General features: G+C 34.3%; 1 protein-coding gene and 1 pseudogene across 1 annotated transcript; both read right to left on the bottom strand.

The window, feature by feature from the left end:
• Nucleotides 1-717: 717 nt before the first annotated feature.
• LOC120117180 lies at nt 718-2,171 on the bottom strand. The gene is made up of 4 exons (XM_039137485.1): nt 2,034-2,171; nt 1,531-1,947; nt 1,359-1,451; nt 718-1,323 (listed from the first exon to the last, which is right to left on the bottom strand). Exons 1-4 carry the CDS (start codon nt 2,169-2,171, stop codon nt 718-720), a joined length of 1,254 nt encoding a protein of 417 aa, XP_038993416.1.
• A 2,067-nt stretch (nt 2,172-4,238) lies between these two features.
• LOC120117179 lies at nt 4,239-20,736 on the bottom strand (annotated as a pseudogene).
• Nucleotides 20,737-22,455: the final 1,719 nt, after the last annotated feature.

Raw genomic sequence — 22,455 nt, 5'->3', positions numbered from 1 at the left:
GAGCTGGAGGCCGGAAATGTCCATGTCGATGGGTTTGAGCTTCCAATGAACTTAGGTCCTACGATGGAATATGGTCCAAAATTTTCTGGTGGATAATTTACATATTGCCATTGTATTTGGTCGAGGAAAGGATGTTCAGCAAGATTTTATTATATTAAAATTTTAAAAAATTAAGAAATTAAAAAATTTAAATATAAAATTCATTAAGTGACTTCAATAATTTGAGAGAATATTATTATTCTCCTTAAATTTGAGCAGCTGCATTTTTAGTCAATAGTTAAAAAATATTAATAGATACTATCTTGTAATTATCATAGAGTATTCAAGAAAAATTCAATATGTATAAATTAGATAATCAGGAGAAAATATAAAAAACACTAATATATATATATATATATTGAATAAATATGCCTAATACAAGGTATTAGGATTTTACAAACTTGCAGTATGAAGGTCCTTGGACATCGCGACTGAGTGAATCAGCAAGGGACGTGGGATGTGAAGACAAGATTCGAGTCTGGAGCAGGCAGTTTGGCAATGCCATCGGCGAGCATGTTGCTTTGACAAGGAATCCAAGTGAAGTAAGTCAGCCATGCACGTTGCATCATACTATTGATAGCTCGAAAAAGGGAGAGGGGGTTAGTGGAGGAGTCTGATTCCACGATAAACTTCACCGCCTCCAAGCTGTCGGTTTGGATTTGGATTTTTTTCGAAACCTTACCAGGCAGTTTGGAGACCAATGAGTATCTGTATACCCCACAATTCAGCTTGAAGAGTATATGGGTAATGCCTACAGACTTTTGATAACCAACAATCCATTCCCCATGCTTCCTCCTTCAAGACGTCTTCATCATGACACCATGTACCATCATTCAGTTTGATTGCAGCAATTTTATTTCTCTGTTTGCGAAGCATGGATTTTTTATGAAAATACTTTGTATTACGGTCACCCAAATGAATCCAGTCAGAACGAGATTTTTGTCGCCACATAAGTTCTTCATCAAGTAGACGCTCGAGTTCAAGAAGTAGTTCAGATTCAAGAGAAGAAAGCAATGAAGAGTGGCGCTGCCCCAGTGCCTTTTGAACACCACGAAGACGTGCCATCACAATTTTCTTCTTCATGCCTATGTAGCCAAAGACATTTTTATTCCAGGAGTCAGCAGCATGGGTAAAAGCGCGAATGGTATCAGATAGTGAAGAGTTACCAGACCAGTTATCCGTGACCAAACGCGGGAAATCATCATGTTTGAGCCAACCGGAGAAATATCTGAAAGGATGATTGTGATGGTGTTTGTTATTGTCACCCACACTCAATAAAATGGGCTGTGGTCCGAGCGCATTCGCAATAAGTGGAGAACCATAGAATCAGGAAATTCGTCCCAATAGCTGTTGCAAAGAACGCGATCAAGGCGAGCTTGAGCCATGCCATGGGACCAGGTGAAATCCGGACCCTGGTAGCCCATGTCACGAAGATCAGAATTAAAAAGAAGATTTTGAAAAGCCTTGCAGGTTTAGTGGAGGCTGCACAACCTTTCCTATCTGCGGCATTAAGGGTCGCATTAAATCACCAAGAAGAATCCACGGAGAGTGGATGGAAGAGGCGAGATTCCCAATATGGTGCCAGAGACAGCGCCTTTTCATGGCTTGAAGACTAGCATAAACAAGAGTGGCGAGAAAAGAAGCGTTATCACATTTGCTTGAAACTCGGAAGTGAATAAATTGGAAATGATTGAGGAGAATAGAGACTTCAACTGAATCATACCAACAGAGCCAGATACCCCCAGAGTAACCAGTAGCCTCAATGCGATGCGAATGGTGAAAACCCAATGAAGCAATAATAAGATCAGCCTTGCTACCACTGGAACGTGGCTCAACAATACCAACGATATCAAGTCTGTTATCCCTTAAGAACTGTTTGCTGCTGTAAGGAATTTCATATCCCACAACCTTGCACATTCCAACATAGAAATTTAAATTCATAATAAAATGAGGAGAGGAGAGGAGGAGCAAACCAGGTATCATTCCATCATTGCCGAAGCCTGTTGTAAGGCAACAGAGTCAGCAGGAAGATTCCTAGGGTCATTCATAATATTATGATTTGCTTCAAGGGATTCAACTTCCACCATAGTCAGGTCGGAGTCATGATCATTGCCATCTGGAGGTTCACCCATTGTGGCATCAGTGATTAGCATGTGCGACATTCGGGTCAGAATTCTTAGAGATGGTGACAGCTGAGTGTTTCGAACGGTCAAGAGGGGATTTGTTTCGAGATGGAACCACTGCCAGGGCAGATTTTTGAAGCGGGTGATTACCAACACGAAGTGGCAGGTGAGGGGCATTAGAGATAGTCAAGAGCTTGCGGACAACAACCTGAGTTTTATTGTGGGTAGTTGATAAACTTTTGTTGGCTGTAGCTTTAGGCTTGGTGGTCTTTTTGGCATGTGAGGAGCTTGCAATATTATTAGCGTGGGAAATAACAGGGGGTAAAGGATCATTATTTGCTGGGATATCAAAATCACATTCAGTGGAATCATAGATAGGATTAAAGCTAGAACCTTTGATTGTAGAGTCAGGCATTTTGGTCGGTTGGGTGGAAGTGGATTTGGAAGGTTTACGGGTACGTCTCTCCACCATCATCCACGGTCCAAAAGTTGGGGCAGTGTCGTGTTTAGGGTTAGGAATAACAGGATCATGCGTGGAGGTTTGTTCAACGGTTGTAGAACATTTGGTTGAGGGGAAACCATCAACATTGTGGCCGTATTTCCCACAAGTGAAGCAGATAATTGGAAGCGATTCATACTCCACAATTTGCACACGCTCGTTTATAAGTATTTTAGAGATCAGAGGTTTGTTGAGATCCAATTTGACAGCCATACGTGCAAAGCGACCTCTCTGACCACTCTCGGTTTGATAGTCAATGCAGATTACTGAACCAATACATTCTACAATTTCAGTTATAAGGCTTCTTTTATACAGAGTTACAGGCAAACCAGTTAGCCGAATCCATGCAATGACCTTGCTTGGATGTGGTTGCGAAGGAGAAAAGTCTGATGTCCAAGGCTCAACGGTTAAATAGTGACCAAAGATGGTCCAAGGACCCTCAGAACTTTCAGGAAGTGGGAGCGAGGTCGAAGAGTGACAAGAAAATAATTGTTTTCAATGTCCATGAGTTTGATCGGTTAGGTAGGCTTCCAGATATCATAGATCTTATTGCAAGTTGTAAATCCAGTTCTTCGGCCAAGGATCTTGACCACAACAGTTTGATCGAGGCTTTTCTCAGCCAAGGTCTGAACTCTCTCATAGAAATTTATAGCGATCATACTGTTGACCAATCCTCTAGAAACATCACCCTCAATTAACTCAATTTCATCTTCATCCGAGATATCATCATCACTCGGCGCGCACACATCATCACCAAGGCTTTTCTTTGTAGGAAGGCATAGCGGGCGGAACTGGAGGGTAGATTCAACGTTTTCCATAGTGGCATCCATCGCATCGAGAGTGGCTCCACCCTCATCAGGTGGATCATCATTGAGGCGGCAGGGTTTTTTAGTGGACCTATTGTCAGAATCAATAGCAGCGGCGCTAGGGTCAAAAGGTTCGTGGGGAGAGTGCAGAGGGAATATTTTTGTATTAAAAAATTACTTATATCATATGAGAGTTTAAAATTTTCAAGAGAACAATCTCGATGCTACAGTGAAATAAAGTTTAAAATATTTGTTAATATAAAATGATTTGATTGCTCCCGTGATAGGAAAATAAATTTTAAAATACTTGATCATATAGAATTAAAAAAATATTTAAAAACAGTAAAAATCAATTGCAATCGAAGATAGTGTCAAACTAAAATATTCAACGGGAGGTGATCCAGCCGCACCTTTCAGTAACCTTGTTATGCCGTCACTCCAATCACTAGTCTTGCCTTCGGTATCCCCTTATGCGGTTAAGGTAACGACTTCGAACATAGCCAACTCCCACAGTGTGATGGGCGGTATGTACAAGGTATGGGAACAAATTAACCACCATATGGTTGACCGGTGATTATTAACGACTCCGGCTTCATACAGGCAAGTTACTATCTTCATAATATGTTCAATTATAAACCCTTAACCCGCAATGTAATTTTTCGATTACAACAAAAAATGTTTTAAATTTATATAAATTATTAAGCGCAGAAAAATGACAATTTTTGTGGACGGCCATTGCATTGTAATAAACCAACCCTTATTTGGGTCAAATTCGAAGGCAAGGAAAATTTTTGATGTAAATCCATCAACAGCCTCGTAATTGCTAAAACCCCTTCCCATACAACGATAATGCCAATTCAGAAGTAAATATGTCCAAGGACTTGCCAATCTAACAATAATAAAACCCCAACCGATAGTCAGAGCAAGTAAAAACACAATTTCCCAACTTCTGTACAATTCAAAACAACTATTCATGGAGACAAACACAACAAAAGACTCTTTCTTAAAACAATTATTGAAGCAGGCAAACAGTGTCCCTATCTTCTTATATCAGTCAGCAACCTGCAACAGTGCAGATCTCACATCTCTTCTTCTTCCTCCTCTTCCTCTTCCAACCTGTATTTGCTGAAGTGCTTTACCCTGAACTTCCATTCTCCTTTGACAGGATCATATGAGATAAACTCGGCCCCTTGGTCCTCGGCCTTCTTCTTAAGCATGTCCTTATATTTCTCAACCTTTGGCCCTTCTGTATACTGCTGTCTGGTCCTCTTGTCAAAGCATTTGATGTTCAGAAGTGTCTTCTGCAGGTTTGTTAAGACCTTGTCCAACAGGAGGTTTCTTGCTGTCATCCATGTAAACAATTACCTCACGGTTGTTGAATTGGACAAGGACTCCAGATCAAGGCCTTTCACATCTGTCTCCCAGAAACTTTATGCTTCCATAACCATGCCGCCCAACCACAAAGTCCTTGACATGGCTACAGTACCCTGGTTCGGCCCTTTCCTTTGCTGCCAGTTCTTGGACTCTAGGTTCTGTATAGTAATCAGACTGTCGGAGCTTTGGCATTCGAGCCTCAACATCAGCCACACGCTCATGGACTCCATTAGCTTTCTGGTTATGATGTATTTGCTCCTTCACAAGGCCATTTTCAGCTGGATTTTCTACAAGAATCATATCAATCAAAAGGATCATATTAAAAGTAGCAAAGATGCTAGCAACTTGATTTGCTAATCAGAAAAGAACACTCGTCATTTTTATCACAAAGAGATTATTACTCTAAAATGCTTTGTTTTTTGTCCTACATGAATACTATAAACTCCAAAGGAATTGACAACAGGCCAACTGGTTTTTTTAGCCTCTCTATAAAGTTAAAGAACAGTTCATGGAGCCACAGATCCTACATCATGCCATACAAACAGAAAAATATTTTTTAACCCGTGCAATTTTCACATCATTGTTGATGGCATAAAATTAATAAAATGACACAATAGTGAATTGAAGGCGAGTAAGTTTCATGTAAAAGATTCTACTTACTATCTTTATCCTCAGCATTGAATCCATCATCAGAAATTCTGCCTAAATGAAGATGATGCTCCAAAGAGTCAGCCACGAGCAGTAAAAAATCAATGTACTCAGATAAAAAAGATAAAAGCAAATTCACACATCTGAAGACTTAATCAGAGCATTTCTTTAACGCAACAAGCTATGTTACTCGAACATGGGTTAGTGTCGGGTTATAGTATCTAACCAATGAGAGTATGATTATTTTTTTGCAAGTTTCTCCATGTATTTGAAAGATCCATTGTAGGGTCAGACCCCAATACTTGTGTCCAATATTTGTTGGAAACAGGTGATGGGTTACAGGTATTTCAAGGAAAATGAAGAGTTAGAGCAACAACAGCAATAAGAATATTGTAGTGGCACCAGAAAAGAGACTTAACACATAGCATTACCATATTTTTTTTTCTCCATGCTAATTGGTATTTACTTGGTTAGCTCGCTAGTTTGAATAAATTTAAAAAATTCAAATGCCTTTACCAAGGACTTTGGCATCCATGGCATTTTGAGACGATATATGAGAACCTTATACTGTCAAGTGAACACATGGAAAGAATAAACAAAGCCTGCAATAAGTTTACTTCAAGGCTATTGAATTTCGTCCCATTTTGAAACAATTGATGAGAACCTTGTATCGTCAAATTACGGTAAATAACTCATTGAAAGAATAAAAAAAGCCTGCAAAAGGTTAAATACTTCAAGGCTATCAAATTTTGTCCATCTATATAAGCTTAGGCTCTAGTCTGTGATTCACTTGGTCCACAAAAGGAGATCGGATGAGCTTGAAAGTATCTTACCATTCTCATGCACTGGAGTGGATGCATCCTTCAAAGGTAAGGATTTCTCTATAGAAGTTCTTGAAGGCCAGTTTTCAGCGGGACGAATAACCAGAGCCCTTGGGTTTTCCCTAGGAATAAAAACTGCATCAGCCTTAGGTTTGCTCGGTGTCTCTTCATCATCATTGAAAAATGGAACCTACAGACATTAGTGTACAAAAGAAACCAAGAAACATAAGAACTATCAAATCATATAGCCCAGTAATGCAATAACATTTCAAATAAGAAGGGTAGAGTTACTATTTCAAGATAGGTAGCACTCTCACCTTTTGATTTTTAGGATGATTTTTCTTGCAGGCAACTAATCCGTCTTTGTGAAAGGTATCGAGAAGTTAATAAGGCGATATTCTAACAGGAGCAGATTTGTCCATGACCTGATAAATTACCAGTAAACCAATATTTATTTTAATTTTGATAAAAACATTACATCAAGCATGAAGGGAGGTAGGGAAAGAAGGAAGGGGAAAAGAGAGAGAGAATCTATAATATGTAAAAAAAAAAGCAGATCAAACTCGAAAACTAAGAAGCAACGCCAGAAAGTTACAGGCATGCTAGAAATCCCATATTGAACAGATGGTGCCGTCCCAGATCGACCAATTGACATTGAGGCATTGCAGGAGGTTCCATAAGGATTACTATAGTCACGGGTTGCACTACAGCAGCACTTTGTGTCATAGACCTGCCAAACAGAAATATAAAATCACAAACTATGTAGATAACCATGGACCAATTGTTCAGGCATACACATGTACGAACTACTAGTAATAGATATGGATATGCTTGGAGGTGATTTGTATAAGTGGTCGTGAAAACAGAACCAAAACAAAAAGGATATTGAACATACGGTACGCCAATATTATTCTGACCAAAAATGCTTGATCCGCCACCTATAAAAGACAAAAAATCATTGTAGTTAGAAGCATTGGAAGAAAGGCTCTCACCGCATTCAATGATAATATTCAAGATAAAATTTGTCCTACCTGATTGCATCTGACCGAGATTACTAAAGCTGAAAGCACTGGCAGTCTGTGTCGGCTGAAAAGTGATGCAAAAGAGGGCTGCAGCAGCAATGGGCCAAACTTGTTATGATCAAAACAGGTAAAAAAGCATACACGCTTACACAAGACACTTGCATAAGCCTACAGAGCATTATTGCAAATTAAAAGCAGCAAAACCCTAAAATCATAAAAGTTAGCACAATTGGGTTTTCAATAAATGTCTAAACACATAATCAATAAGCAGTCATGATGTTTAATCAAATCAGAGCTCCATACTCCCTCGCCCTTAGATAAACAAAAATTATCCTCAAAGATATCATCTATGTCTCTTCATTCAATAAAATAATGGGCATCTAACCCGCAAGACAAAAAACTACAATTAGTTTGAACTCTGAATTCATAAAGAAAGAGGATAACTCTTAATCCTGCAACAACATGGAAAATTTACAGAATAAACCAGTTCGATCGAAGTTCAAGACAATAACCATTACAGCTTACCTCTAAAAAATAAGACAAGCAAAGGATCATAATCATGATGAAAAGAAAATTAATGGAAGGGATTTTTACAAGTGACTTAGTTAATGAGCCAAAGCCAGCTGGGTTGTTGCTAGGAGCCAATGACAGAGAACTAGAAAACAAATTTCCACCAAACCCAGTGAAGGTGTATTGATACCAATTACTTGTATTTGTCCAAATGTGGAGGTTGTCTGCCCAATTGCAGGGGTAGAATTGAACACAGAAGATGCATTGCTGCTGCTAAAATTCAACCATAGCAAATGTGGGAGTTGTTGCTGGAGCTGCACCAGTACAAATATGGATGGCGAAGATGAAAATGAGTGACAGATGATCCAAAAGGAGATGAACCAGTTCCAAATGTAGCAGTTGTAGAACTAAATATTGAAGGTGTGATGAAGTTGGGCCAAAAGGCTTGATGATGTTGCTTGAAAAGGATTTGATGTAGTAGCCGAGGTCGTCAAACTTGTACTATTGAAGGATGGGGGTTTTAAACCAAATGGATTGGCACTTGTGCCGGAAAAAGGATTTGCAGATGTTTGACCAAATGTTGAAGAGCCGCCAAAAAGATTAGCAGAGCAGGTGCAGGTGCAGCTGACACACCAAATCCAATCCCTCCAGAAGCTGAGCAGACTGCTGTGGTCCACCTGATATTTCGAGTTAATACAGCAAACTAGTCAGTGTCAAACACAGAAAGGAGAATGATTAACTTTCAAAGCTCTACAGTATTTTGACATAAGGTACTTTATCTCCAGACTGATAATCCTCCCATCTGAGCTCCTCGTGACTTTTATCTTTGTAAACAGGCATCGCTGATATTGACTCCAACTTTGCAGCAGGCTGTGTACCAGTCCCACTATCTGCATCAGTTGTAGGCGGTAAGGAGCTGCTCTACTTCCCCCACGTTGACCCCAAAGGTAGACTGGCCAAGGTTGTGCTTCCAAATGCAGGAGAAGACTGGCTTCCTGCATAACTCAAAGAAGTCAGTTATTATATATGTGCATATATGTATGTATACACATATAACTCCTAGGTAAGCAACATGTATGGCTAATGAAATATATAAAATTTTCCTATCAGTACAAGTAATATTTGTGCATGTGCGTGTATGTATGCATATATATAAACTCTTGGTACCAACATGTATGGCCAATGAAATATATCTTTCCTACAAGAAAAATATCAACTTCAAAGTTATAATGATCATGTAAACTCAAAATTACTTACCGAAAGGAGAACTTTGTGCTCCAACTGTAGTTGTCCCCAAAAGGACTACTACCAAATGCTGATGTTGATTGTCCAAAAGCAGGGCTAGACCCAAAGCTGAAGGAAGGAGAAGACGCTCCAAAAGCAGTATTGGCCGAACCACCAAAGCAGAAGCTGAGGCTCCAAAAGCAGGAGTGTTAGATGTGCCAAAAGATGTGCTTGATCCTCCAAATGCAGTTCCAGTGCTCCCAAATGCTGGACTCCCAGTAGAACCAAAGGCAGGGTGCTTGCGGCACCGAAGGCAGGGGTGCTCCGGCACCGAAGGCAGACTGAGTTGAACCAAAGGGTGTGGAGGATCCAAACATACCACTACCAAATGCAGGCTGTGATTGCTGTGCTGTGCTTCCAAAAGGACTTGATTGAGTAGGAGTAGACCCAAAACCGATGCTGGCTTCTGACCAAAAGCAGAAGAGCCTACAAAAAGTAGTAATCACTTTAACACTAACGAAAATGACACCAAGTATTCCAAGAGCTAATGGGTAAGGAGTAGCAATGCATATAAAAGAGATTATAAAAATTAGCAATCAAATGTAAATAAAAATAACAAGTTCTGCATGAAAATGTTGCTCTCGTTATAGATCACATTAAGATCAATGACATGAATAAACAGGCCATAAGTACTACTTATGAAAATGTTGCTCTCATTCCTTTTCCTACATAACACAACAACTCAATGATCTACACAAGTGGTATTAGAACTAAAGCACCATAAATACCAAGACCAATCACACACCGTTTACTTATACTGTACAAGAGCAAAAAGGATGTGAAACGAAGAACTCAATTTAATGATAGAATAAAAGACCTACAGATACACTTACACCAAACGATAAGATGAACTGCCAAAAGCAGCATAGAACTTCCAAAACCTGGAGATGATGATGCACCAAAGGTTGTTGTCGAGGAAAATGGAGAAGGTTGGGCTGCACCACCAAACACGCCAGTAGAAGTACCACCAAATATTGAACCCCCTGTTTGGGAGCCAAAAGGGTTGGACTACCAAAGGAAGAATTAGATGCAAACGGATTGCTACTTGGATGGTTTGCCCAAAAGCAGATTGGGATGCAAATGGGCTACTTGTTGGTTGCCCAAAAGCTGTTAAAAGAGTTGCTAACAATTATTTATTTTTTCAAAAATATTCTCATGTAACAACTTACAACAAATTTATTCTCAAAAAACATGCAATATACACACATATTAGTTAAAGATACAACAAATGTAAACCCTGATGGATGAAAAATACAAACGGATATATACAAGCCACAGGCAATGCACAACAACTGACCAATAACAAGCACAAAATCTTTTCTATTAAATAGTATAACTAAGGGCAGGTCAAGAAGCAAGCAACGTACCACAGGACATATCACAATACTTTTTTTGTATTAACTATGTGCAGTAGAGTAAAGCCCCAACAGTGGGAAAAAGATTTATCTTAAAAATGATACTGGTAAACATTCAAAGGAATAAGAAGAAAACGGTAATCAGTGAATATTACCATTGAAATTTGTGGAAGTTTTTTTAATAAATATTCCTTTCCTTGATGCAAAGACTAAAAAAGTTCAAAACTTAAAAAAAAAACTACATAAGTTAGTATCCATGAACTTCAAGTTTGAAAGAACAGAAGCAATGATACACTCAATCATTCATCGGCTCAACGAATCGAATCCAAAACTCAATTTCTTTTCAGCAATAAAGATTAAAGAGGAGAGAAAGACTTACGGTTCGTTGTACCAAACATCTTCCTTTATATAGTTCTTATGCTCCACAAGTCTTTGACCTCAAACTGAGAAAAGGAGTTGTAAATGCTTCGAATAAAACCCTAGAAAAATAATAAAAAAACGAATCAGCATGTATAATATGAATCAGTGAATCAGTGAGAGAGCAAGAGAAGCAATAAAAGAAGAGATGAAAATTAGGGTTTGTGAGAGATCGAACCTTTTGGGGTCGATCTGAATTCGAACAAGGAAGGGTTTGAAGACGAGGAAACTCAATTGAAAGGGCGAAATGACACAAGCGAAAAGAAAGGGGGAAAGGGTTTTGTAGGTTGGGTGATCCGCGTAGCGTTATTTCCAAGTCCGAATAGTCCACGTAGCGTTGTTTCAAAGTCCGAATAGTAAGCGTAGCGTTGTTTCAAAGTCCGAATAGTAATTGAAAGTCAAGACTTCGTAGTCTAGCCATGTTCTTAAGCTTAAGCCCGATTGTAGCTTATGTTTATTCTTTTACATCTCTTTTATTAGTTAGTGATGGCACGGAGGTTGGTTATCGATGGTTTGTATTCTTTATTTTTATTTTACTTTTTATAATAGATTTTTATTCTCTTTTGATGTTTAATTTTTAATGATTTTGTCTTTATAACACATTTTTTTATGTCTTTTAATCGTTATTTTGTTAATCATTTTTTTAGGTTGAATTTTACATCGTCTTAACTTATTAAAGTGGTACTTATTTGTTATTCTGCTAATATTTCCTACTTTGGATCCTCATATTGGATTTTAATATGTGATTTGTGCTCGTGGGTAGTTTTCTTATGTCGTTCGACTCTGATTTATAGTTTGTCGGTGGTTTTTCAATAGTTTGATTCCTTTTGTGGTTCATTTACCGATGCAATCAGATTTATTGGTATTTAACTTTTGTTTGAGTTTTTTTATTGACTTTTAACATTTTCTTTGTATGGCATTTATATGATTTCAAGTAACTTATTTTTTGTGCCAATGATTTTAGGAAAATATCTGATTTAGTTTACGATTATAATTGTAAACCTTCATCGTAATTATAGATATTTTCTCTTTTCAATAAAACTATAAACTTTCTATAAAAAAAGAATATATCATTGTTGTGTTTTGAAAAATTAAATTATTATTTTTAAGATATTAAAATTAGGTTCCAATGTTTATTAATATAGTAATTTTAGCCTCCTATTATTTTTTGGAGCATTATACCTCCAACGTTTCATTTTGGGACAAAAAGGTCCCTTCATGGATGGAAATCATTAGTTAACAAATGGTTAACGCTTCAAAATATGGATTTTTACCCTAAAATGAAACGTTGTGGGGCTAAAATGCTCCAGAATAAAAGAATAAGGGTCAAAGTGACTATTTAATCAAACGTTGGGGGCATTTTTGTCTTTAGGCCTATAAACGAACCGAACGTTCAACGAAATGTTCGTGAACCATTCGGCGAAGTTCGTTTATTTATTAAACGACGAACATGACAAGATTTTGCTCGTTTACTTAATGAACGAACACGAACAGAGGGCTCGTTCGTCCATTTACGTTCGTAACATTCGGTAATATTCGTTTATGTTTAGCTTAATCTCTCTATACCCATTTAAAATATTAAAACCCAATAAATTTTAATATGATACCCATAATATTTTAAAATTCAATTAATTTTAAATAAATAAAAAAGCTCAAAACAATTAAATAATATAATCCTAAATTATTAGGAAAGAAAAAATATGTGTTCATTTATATTATTTTACGTTCTTTTATGTTCATTTATGTGTTCGTTTACGTTCGTTCGTTTGTTCTTGTACGTTTTTATTGTGTTTGTTTATAATTTAATGAGCAAACAACGAACAAGAAAAAGCTTTCCTTAACGAACGAACACGACAGAAATTTTTTGTTCGTTTATGTTCGTGTTTGTTCATTTGTTCGGTTAAAGTTAAACGAACATGAATATACCCCGTTCGTGTTCGTTCGGTTCGTTTACAGGCCTATTTGTCTTATAATGAGACGTTGGGGACCAAAGTGCTCTAAAAAAAGAATAAAGGTCAAAATGACCTTTTTGGTAATATTCAGGACTAATTTTGACATTATGCATATTCTTAATTAGGCATAATGTCAACGAATGTTCATAGATTTTGATTGAATAATTTACTACTCTTTTTTCATTTTGAACTCCAACGTTTTATTTTAGGGTAAAGAGATCCCTTAAGATGGAAACCGTTAGTCAACAAATGGTTTAATGTTAAAAATATGGACATTTTTTCCTAAAATGATATGTTGGGGCAAAAATGCTCTAAAACTAAAGAATATGGATCAAAATTATTATTTAGTCAAACAATAAAGTCCTTTTTACCCTAAAATAAAATGTTATGTCAAAATGCTCCAAAAAAATGGACTAACATGACTGTTTAGTTAAACATTAAACATTTTTTGATGTTATATTTTTTAATTAATTATGAAGGTATAAATAGTCTCGGTAATAATATTAATATATATATATATTTTGGTGACCCATGTTCAAACAACATTATTTGTAAAATATGTGTCTTTATCTAGGACTAAAGACAAATTCTATCATGAGATCACATTGAGATTGATTAAAAATTATCTAATATTAAATTCATCAAACTATATAAGAATAACGTGATGATCATTTTGTAATAATTTAATAATTTAACGATCATTCTATAATTTTAAAAAGTCTAATTATCAAAAAGATCATTTGAGTAATAATCATTTATCATCTTTAATCGATTATTAACCATAATAAAATAAAATAAATCGATAGCTGAAATATGTTGTAACTCGTTGAATTTTTAAATTAAATAATTTTTTATTTGGAGATCTGTATCTCTACCTTTTAAAATATTTTTACAGATACTAATCAAATATTTAGGTAATATAAGCGTTACTTTCGTCATCAACTCATAAGTGCATACTTTTCAACTAAACTCTCTGGTTAATTTGAATAAATTAATAGCTGGATGAAGAAGTTTACTATATGATAATTGTTAAACTACATTAATCCCTAAGCTTCCAAGTGGACGAAAGTGTCACCAAATGCTCAATATATATTGGTTTGATTGTGGACGAACAAGTCTACTAAATCATAATTGATTGTGGGCTGCTACATGATGAACCGAACCGAGTTGGAGACCTTACATTTCTAAAAAAATTAATATGATCTTTTAAAAATTTATGCACATAATATAGAAATTACGCATCCGTTGTGTATGAACCGCTAAACAATTGATAATCCTCTCCATCTACAGTTGTTCTCAAATACTAAAGATATTCTGGGGTGAGACAACCAAAGTGTCCAAAACCAGATGTGAAAAATAATAATATAAATTACGTGTTTAATACCTAAAATATTAGTTTTAATCCGTTTTAGTATCTAATTTTTTATTTTCTTCAAAACCATAACATTTAGTTTTTATTTTATTTTATTACCCGTTAAAAACTTAACGGTAAGTTTTGAAAAAAATTGAAAGTTTAAATACCAAAGCATATCAAAACGGATAGTTTAGTTACTAAACGTGTTAAGTTTTTAACGGAGGGGTAAAGCGTATCAAAACAGATAGTTTAGTTATTAAACGTGTTAATTTTGAACGAATGAATATTAAAACGAAACAAAAATTAAACGTCAAATATGATGGTTTAGGTACTAAATACGTAGCTTATCAAAGATAATAGTAAAAGATAACCTTTAAAACTGGCTAACTAAATCTTTCCAACAGTTTTTGTTCCCATCTCCAACGCAGATGCTATTCTTAGTTCATTTGTAATGAGTCGTAATCACTTGACTGATGCAAGATGTTCTAATCCGACATATGATCTCATTGTCTTTTAATCCATAGAGAAAGGTTTGTTCTCATCTCTATCCAGGATGCTATCCATATATTTTGTTAGGACGTAATGATAAAATTAACTTTTAAAATTTGTATAAGTGGTCGTTTTGTCTTTTGTTCGTATTTTAGAACATTTTAAGTTTTTGTCGAAATAGTCTTTGTTTAATAAAATCCGTTAACAATCAGTACATATTATTGACATGATATTTTTATATGTGTTGTCATGTCACCTAAAATGATGACGTGTCACGTGTCACATCACTTATAAATAATAACGTGATATTTATCACATCATTAATTAAAACACATATAAAAATATTATATCAATAATATAATGATGACTGATAATAATTAATGATTTTCATCCAACATAATTTATTTTGATAAAAAATTAAAAGTTAAAACACTCGACAACAAAAATACATGAACAAAATGACTATTTACATAGACATTAAGAGGTAATTTTATCATTATCCCTTTCCTGAGTAGATATCTCGCCATTATGGCATGGCAGATGATGTGGATGGTTAAAGCACAATTTTAATTGGGGAATAATTGTGTCTGCATGGGATTATCGCATGCATGATTGTAAGGCATTTAATAGACAACTAAGCAATGGGAATGTTTTCTTATTGTAGCATAATTTGGTCATTTTATTTATTGCTAAAGAAAAAAAAATGTCTAATGAAAAAGACGAATTATAGGAAACAAAATATTTGGTTAAAATATATTTCAAGTCCATGTACTCTTCGTACATGTATAATTTAATCCTACTTTTATTTTCAAAAATTTGCTCCCTCTGTTTTTATATTAAAAAATAAATTTTAATTGTTAACATCAATAAAATTTTAATTAACCAGGTCCATTACAATAATATTTTTTCAAGTGACTTCAAAGTTAAATATTTTCTTTGCTTCGTACTGTCACATAAACGATTTTAATAGAAGAATCTTAACAATGCTAACAATTAGACTTGAATTGTTAAATCTGAAAAGTGAAAGGACTTTTTTCTTGAAAATAGATGCACGATGACTACATTCTAAATATAAACAGAGTAAAGGGTTTGGAACATATTTTAACCAAAATGTTTTTGTAATTTTAAGATAATTTGATGATTTTATTGTTAAATAAAAAAGTGACTAATGAAAAAAGTGAAAGAATAAAACCATGATACTTATATGAGTAAACTACACGGGTGGCAGCCACTTTTAAATACTAAACTGCAGTTTATATTAAATATTTAATTACTTAAAATATGATTTAAATTTTTTATTTTACTTTTTTATATTTACATAAAATAAAAATAATTATTAAATAACAAACTATATATATATGTGTGTGTCCCAGAAAACTAGTGTATTTAAAAATATATTGATCTAGTACTATCAATATATATATATATATATATATGTAAGATCATATGCAGGAATGAATATTAAATTTTATGTTTGACGAAACAAATTTTTAAAATTTAAAGAAATAACATAATTGTAAAATTATAGAAAAAATAGATTATTAATAGAAAATATAAAATTAAAATATATTAAGGTAATGTCATGTCGTCGTTGAAAAAATAAAAAATATATCACATCAATAATTCTGTTAATTTTTTATCGATAGATAATAAAATAAAACATGAACTAAATGTTATATATGATTTTGAGAAAAATCAAATTTATGTATCAAAATGAAATAAAAGTAACAATTTAGATACTAAACGTATAGTTTACCCAATATTAATATATTTAGGAGAGAGTATGCTAAATTCCGTTCAGCAAGCCGAAAGAAACGAATATATGTGCTACATGTGGAATCAGGGGCTAAACCTCGGTTTTATTACCCACCGTCTATATAGAAAGCTATTTCCAGCGGTGTTTGTTTCAAAATATTAAAGAATATTTTTATTAACAGCTTGATTCAAATAATAAGTAATTTAATATATTTTAAATATGTCTTAAATTTGAATTTTTATTTATGTAAAAATTTATAGGTAAGAGAGTCACTCTTTAACCAGATTACGATGTGAGTTGGTTCAGATTAATTAAGAATAAACCTCGGAAATAATGAGAGAAAAAATGAATATTGTTTATTAATGGTATTAATTAAGGGTAAATTAGGCATCTAATATCTTGATTATATAAATATTATAAATCCTTTGACTACGAAAATATATAGAAATGATTGCACCACTCAATGGCAGATACAAAAAAATCTATAAAAAGAAGTCTAGAATTTTAATAAATTTTTTAAAATAATAAAGATGCATTTTTTTACTTAGGACATTAAACTAAATTTAACTATTTTTTTAAAATACTTAAATGCACTAATACCGGTAAAATATATCATTTCTATCGAGTTATTCTTAAAAAAAAATTGAGACGTTTATTCCCTTAAAATTTAAATCATTATTTCGTTTATCCCAAATCATTAACTCTATTAAAAAAATATTTTGATAGACAATCAAAATATTCCACGTCACCTCTCAATTTTAAATTTGTTTTATTTGAATAAATAAAAATAATTAAAAAATAAAATAAAGAATATATCAAAAAATGTCCCTCTTTTTCCACCTCCACCGTCAGCACCATCCTCTTTTTCTAACCAACACCTATCGACAATAACAGTTTCCATCATCATATCCCTTGTTAGTAACTTCATAAGTTCTGTCACCACCATCACCACCACAACTTTCAGCAGCCGATTGGCTTCGATTTGCAACGAAGAAACCCAAAGCAAGTGCTAAAAGGTGTTGAATTTCGTTGCTTCCATCGCCATATCCCTGATTAGTAACTTCATAAGCTTTTTCACATATTCACGAACCCATGTTGTTGCTGTTGAGGACTAAATGAAATCATTTATTTTTGGTTTTGCAGTGACGGATAGAGCATTGGCGGAGGGAAGTAATTCGACTGCTAGGATGCATCGAAAGTGGAAGAGAAAACCGTCTTGAAGATGCCAAATAAACATTTATCGAAGAAGGAATCAATAAAAAAAGCATTAGAAAATAGGATCTAGAAGATGATCGGATGCCATTGAAGCAAATGATCGAACATGTTCTTGGCGTCATTGAGGGCTATGAATCTTCTTGTGAAGTTTTTGTGACATGGAAGCTTCACTAAAAACTGGTTTGCATTGTTGTTTTTCGAACCCAAAATCAAGCTCGTTCCCTTATCAATCTTAATCTTGCCCGCTCTCCATCTTCTCTGTTTCATCACCAACACCTTTGATGGATTCGTTATTATTTTTCAGCAACCATTGATAAATACTTCAATAAACCACTGAAGAATTGCTCACTCTCTTTATCAAAATCAAAAACTACAATAAAAAACCCAAAACAAAATGATAAAAATAACAAGAGATGGTGAAGACACTAGTTTTTTATTTCATTTGTTTTATTTATTATTATTATTTTGTTTTAATATTATTATTATTATATTATATTATTATTAAATAAAAATTAATATTATTACAAACATGCCCAATTACAAGATCCCAGAGCCCAGATCAGGTCCAACAGTGACCCAACATGCCCAGACCCAACTCTAGCCCAACAGCCCGGATGCAGAGGAAACCCTAGGGTTTCACATTTCTCAGCTGCCGCCTTGTTTCTCTACCGTTGGATCTGGCAAGATCCAACGGCCCATATGACTCCAGCAGATGAAACCCTAGGGTATCATAACCCTAGGGCCACGTCCCAGCCGCCGCTTCCAGTTTTACAGCCAGATGTTCGAACCCACTTCGGCCACGACGCCGCCGCCTCGCTGAAAACTCCAGAAGCTTTGATGCTTCAACACCCGCCGCCCACGTCGCAAGCTCTAGGGGTGAGTCACCACATAGTTCGGTGACTCACCGAACTCGACTTTATACCCGGTCCGACGAGGGCCTCATCGAGGCTATAAAGCCATCACCTGCAAGACGGAAAAAAAAAACAAAAAAGATACCCAGCAAGACACAACAGTAACGACGAGAGCAACCATATCCAAAGAAAATGAAAGACAGAAGGAGAGAAACGGAGAAGAAACTCACCATCGAAGAGCTGCCGAACCACCGTGGAATCAAAAGTTCGGAGGTAAAAAAAATTAGATCTACAGGAACCTAAGGGTTTTTAGGGAAAACAAAGATCGGATTCGGTCTTAGGGCATTTAGATCTATATTTTAGGTAAATTTGGAAGCTAGAGAGAACTGAGAGAGAGTTTAAACTCTCTCCGTTTAGAGAGAGGAAGAAAATGAGAGCTGGCCCGAAGGGCCAGCCGATTAGGGGCTTAAATAGCCCTCCCCAAACGATGTTGTTTTGGGGAGGGATCTGTGTGTAATTAACTAAAAGTTAAACCCTTTCCGCAGCCATCCTAATTTGTAATCCTTACATTTTAGTCATTAAATCAATTTATAATCCTTTTAATTCGGTTCTTTAATTTTAATTTTATTTATTTTAGTCCTTTCCAGCATAATTACATACTTTAGGGTAAATAACCGATTTAATCCCTTATAATTTTATTAATTTATATTTATATCCCAAATTAATTAATTAGGTTAAATTCCACTATTAACCATTATCTTTCATAATATTTGAATTATTATCTTTATTTTTAATACTTTTATATTTAGTTTTATAATTTTGATTTCTTTTATTTTGATCATTATTTAATTACAATATTATTTTGTTATTAATTTTATATTTTAATTATGGCGTTAATTATTATTTTATTATTATCTTAGTCTTATAAATATATTTATATATATTTTTTAAATTAAATTTTATAAATTATAATTTATTTTTTATTTAAATCATTTTTATGAAAAATTATCCATTTTTAATATTTATTTTATTTATTAATATCGAAGAAAAGCTGTCTTAAAGCACCTAGAAGTTTTTTTTTTGATATTCATAAATAAATAAATCTCTTGTTTTTATAAATTATATTAATTATTTTAAAAAATGTTTTTTAGTTATTTATTTATTTTTAATATCGAAGAAAAGAGCTGTCTTAAAGCACCTAGAAGCCTTTTTCTGATATTTTTAAATAAATAAATTCTTATTTATACATATTAATATATTTTCTTAAAATTATTTGAAATAACATAATTATGAATTAAATATATTTGAATTCTTAAATTCCTAATAATATAGACAATGTATAATTAAAAAGTACCAATTTTGGGCGTTGTAGGGGTGTTAATCCTTCCCTAAACGTAACCGACCACGAATCCCTTTTTATTATTAAAAGAAAGAATTTTGGTTATAAACGCAGATCAGTTCATCTTTTAACTGATTTTTCTTAAAAACTCTTTTAAAAAATTTTTAGGTATTCGACCTACCTGTCCCAAAAGGCCGATGGCGACTCCCAAATTATTTTAAAAACCATTTATTCACATCACTTTTCCCGCAAAGTAAAAAATTCGTGCCAGGGCGAAAACCGGTTACGACAGCTTGGCGACTCCGCTGGGGACTGTCAAACTTTAAAATTAATTATAAATTGTCTCCATTAATTAGAAATTAAAAATTCATTTATTTAATTTTTAATTCTTTTCTTTCAAATTTTTTATTACTTATTATATTTATATTATTTTATTAATATTTTTTATTTTATTCAGGTATTAATTATTTGTTTGTTAGAGGTTTGAGCATTTCTCCTCATACACAACACTTGCATTGCATAACATAAGCTTTTTAATTAAGCTTGTCCCTTTTAAGTAGGAGTGAAAGCGACGTCTTCGTGAGAATTTATTCTCCGTGTCAGACCTAGCAAGTAACTTTCGGGGTTCATATGCTCTATGTCTTCGTGAGAATTTATTCTCTGTGTCAGGCATAGAGAAATGTATCTCCTCGAATTGAACTCTATCCACTTTAGTCTGTGATGGACTAGAATAGAGGGTTAGCAGCCCAATGGGGTACTAACAAGGATAATTCGGGTACCTTTACTCCTAGAACTAAAAACCTGCATATAATAAACCCTAGAAATTCTCCTAATCTAAGACAGTACTGAACCTCTGTTCATAGGTGTACACAAAGGAGAAATAAGCTCTAGCTTTTAATTTATTTAATTTATTTTTCTCTCTGAATAAATGCATGCGAACTAGAAATCATACGGTTAGGATAAATTTTCCAAACAAAGTATGGAACTAGAAAGCATGAGATTAAGATTTATACCTTAATAGATAGATTTTTTTTCCATTAGTTGGTACTAACTATTCTATTTTTTCTTATTTTTGTTACATTGCTCTAATCTGTTCATATTGATTTCTTTTTGTTTGCATTGCATGACCATGGCATAACCAAAAGGTGTTGACTTAAAAGATTGTTCATCAAATTGGAATGAAATCGTAAATGGACAAAAAGTTTTATGATCAAACAAAATATGATACGGCCAAAGAAAAACATATTGAAGAAACTACGAGGATCGAGGGAAGTTTTGTACATAAAGAACCGGTTATATTAATACCAAAAGTGTTACACAAAGATCCTACCAGATTGATACCAAAAGTAGTCTATGGTAAGAGCATCAGTCAGGGCATTCAAAGTGGAGGAGGTTTTTATGAAGCTCAAGCATGTTATTTGAAGAACTTGAACGACCAAAACAAGAAATTGAGCACAGAAATGAAAACCATGCAGGAAGATTTTTAGAAGATCAGTCAAGCCTTTCAAAATGCTGGCCTAGGAAGTACCCCAGAAGAGTGGATAACAGGGGTCACCAAGCTGAAAAAGAGCTGCAACATATATGAGGATCTTGTTCAAGAACTTCTTGGACAGAAAGGTTCTCTTACAAGGGAAAATGAGCAACTCCGAGAAATAACACAGAAGATGAAAGAGAATGTCATAGAAGAAGTTGTAGTCCAGACAAATAATATGGTTCTTAAATGATAAATTTAGCTGACTTTACAAGGAGATGAAGCAGACTGAAGACTCAACTTTTGAGCATAAATGGAAACTAACTGGGCTTTGGAGAAGTTAGAAATGAAAGATATCCCTATATGTAAAGTTTTGTTTGATGTACTGAAACTTTTGCGTTCAATGAAATCTGTTCTAAGATGATCACTCTTGAGTAACACCTTTTCATACATGCATTTGTATTTTGCATTTGTACATTTTTACGTTTGTATTTACATTTTACATTTTTACATTTGCATTTGGCATCTTTGCATTTGTATTTTTATGTTTGCTTTTGCACAATTTGTATTCTTATTATTACATTCACATATTTACATTTGCCTTTGGTATCTTTGCATTTTTTATGTCATAATACATTAAAACATTCATTCATTAAAATAAGGATTTCAAACGAAGTGATCTTGGTTTTTCCTTGAAGCAAGAACGCTCAGCACGCACAAGAAAAATGTCTAAAGAAACTGAGGATAGGCTAGCCAAATTTGAGATAGAGCAGAAAGAAATGCAAGCGGAATTGAGGAGCAAGTTGGCACAAATTGAAGCTAATATCACAAATTCTCATATCGATCTACTAAACAATATGAAAGAAATGCTTGAGAAGCACCCGACCGCTAGAAAGAGTCTTGTTGAAAACCCCATAAATTCTTTGGATGTTACACCTGTTCATATTCCTGAGCTCACCTCTATACCCCAGGAAATTCAATCACCGATTTACTTCGCTGTTAAGAACTCACCATATCAAGCTGGAGCATCGTTCCCCACTGATTGTCCTACTACTTCTGAGTTGAAGCCTGATGAATTTTGTATTAGTAATAAGGTCCTTGACCTAAACAAATCAGTTGGAGAAGGAAAA

This window comes from Hibiscus syriacus, unplaced genomic scaffold (assembly GCF_006381635.1).
Source record: "Hibiscus syriacus cultivar Baekdansim isolate YM2019G1 unplaced genomic scaffold, ASM638163v2 tig00110319_pilon, whole genome shotgun sequence".
Lineage (NCBI taxonomy): Eukaryota > Viridiplantae > Streptophyta > Magnoliopsida > Malvales > Malvaceae > Hibiscus > Hibiscus syriacus.
The sequence above is the reverse complement of the archived record's forward strand: the minus strand, read 5'-3'. Positions and strand labels throughout refer to the sequence as shown.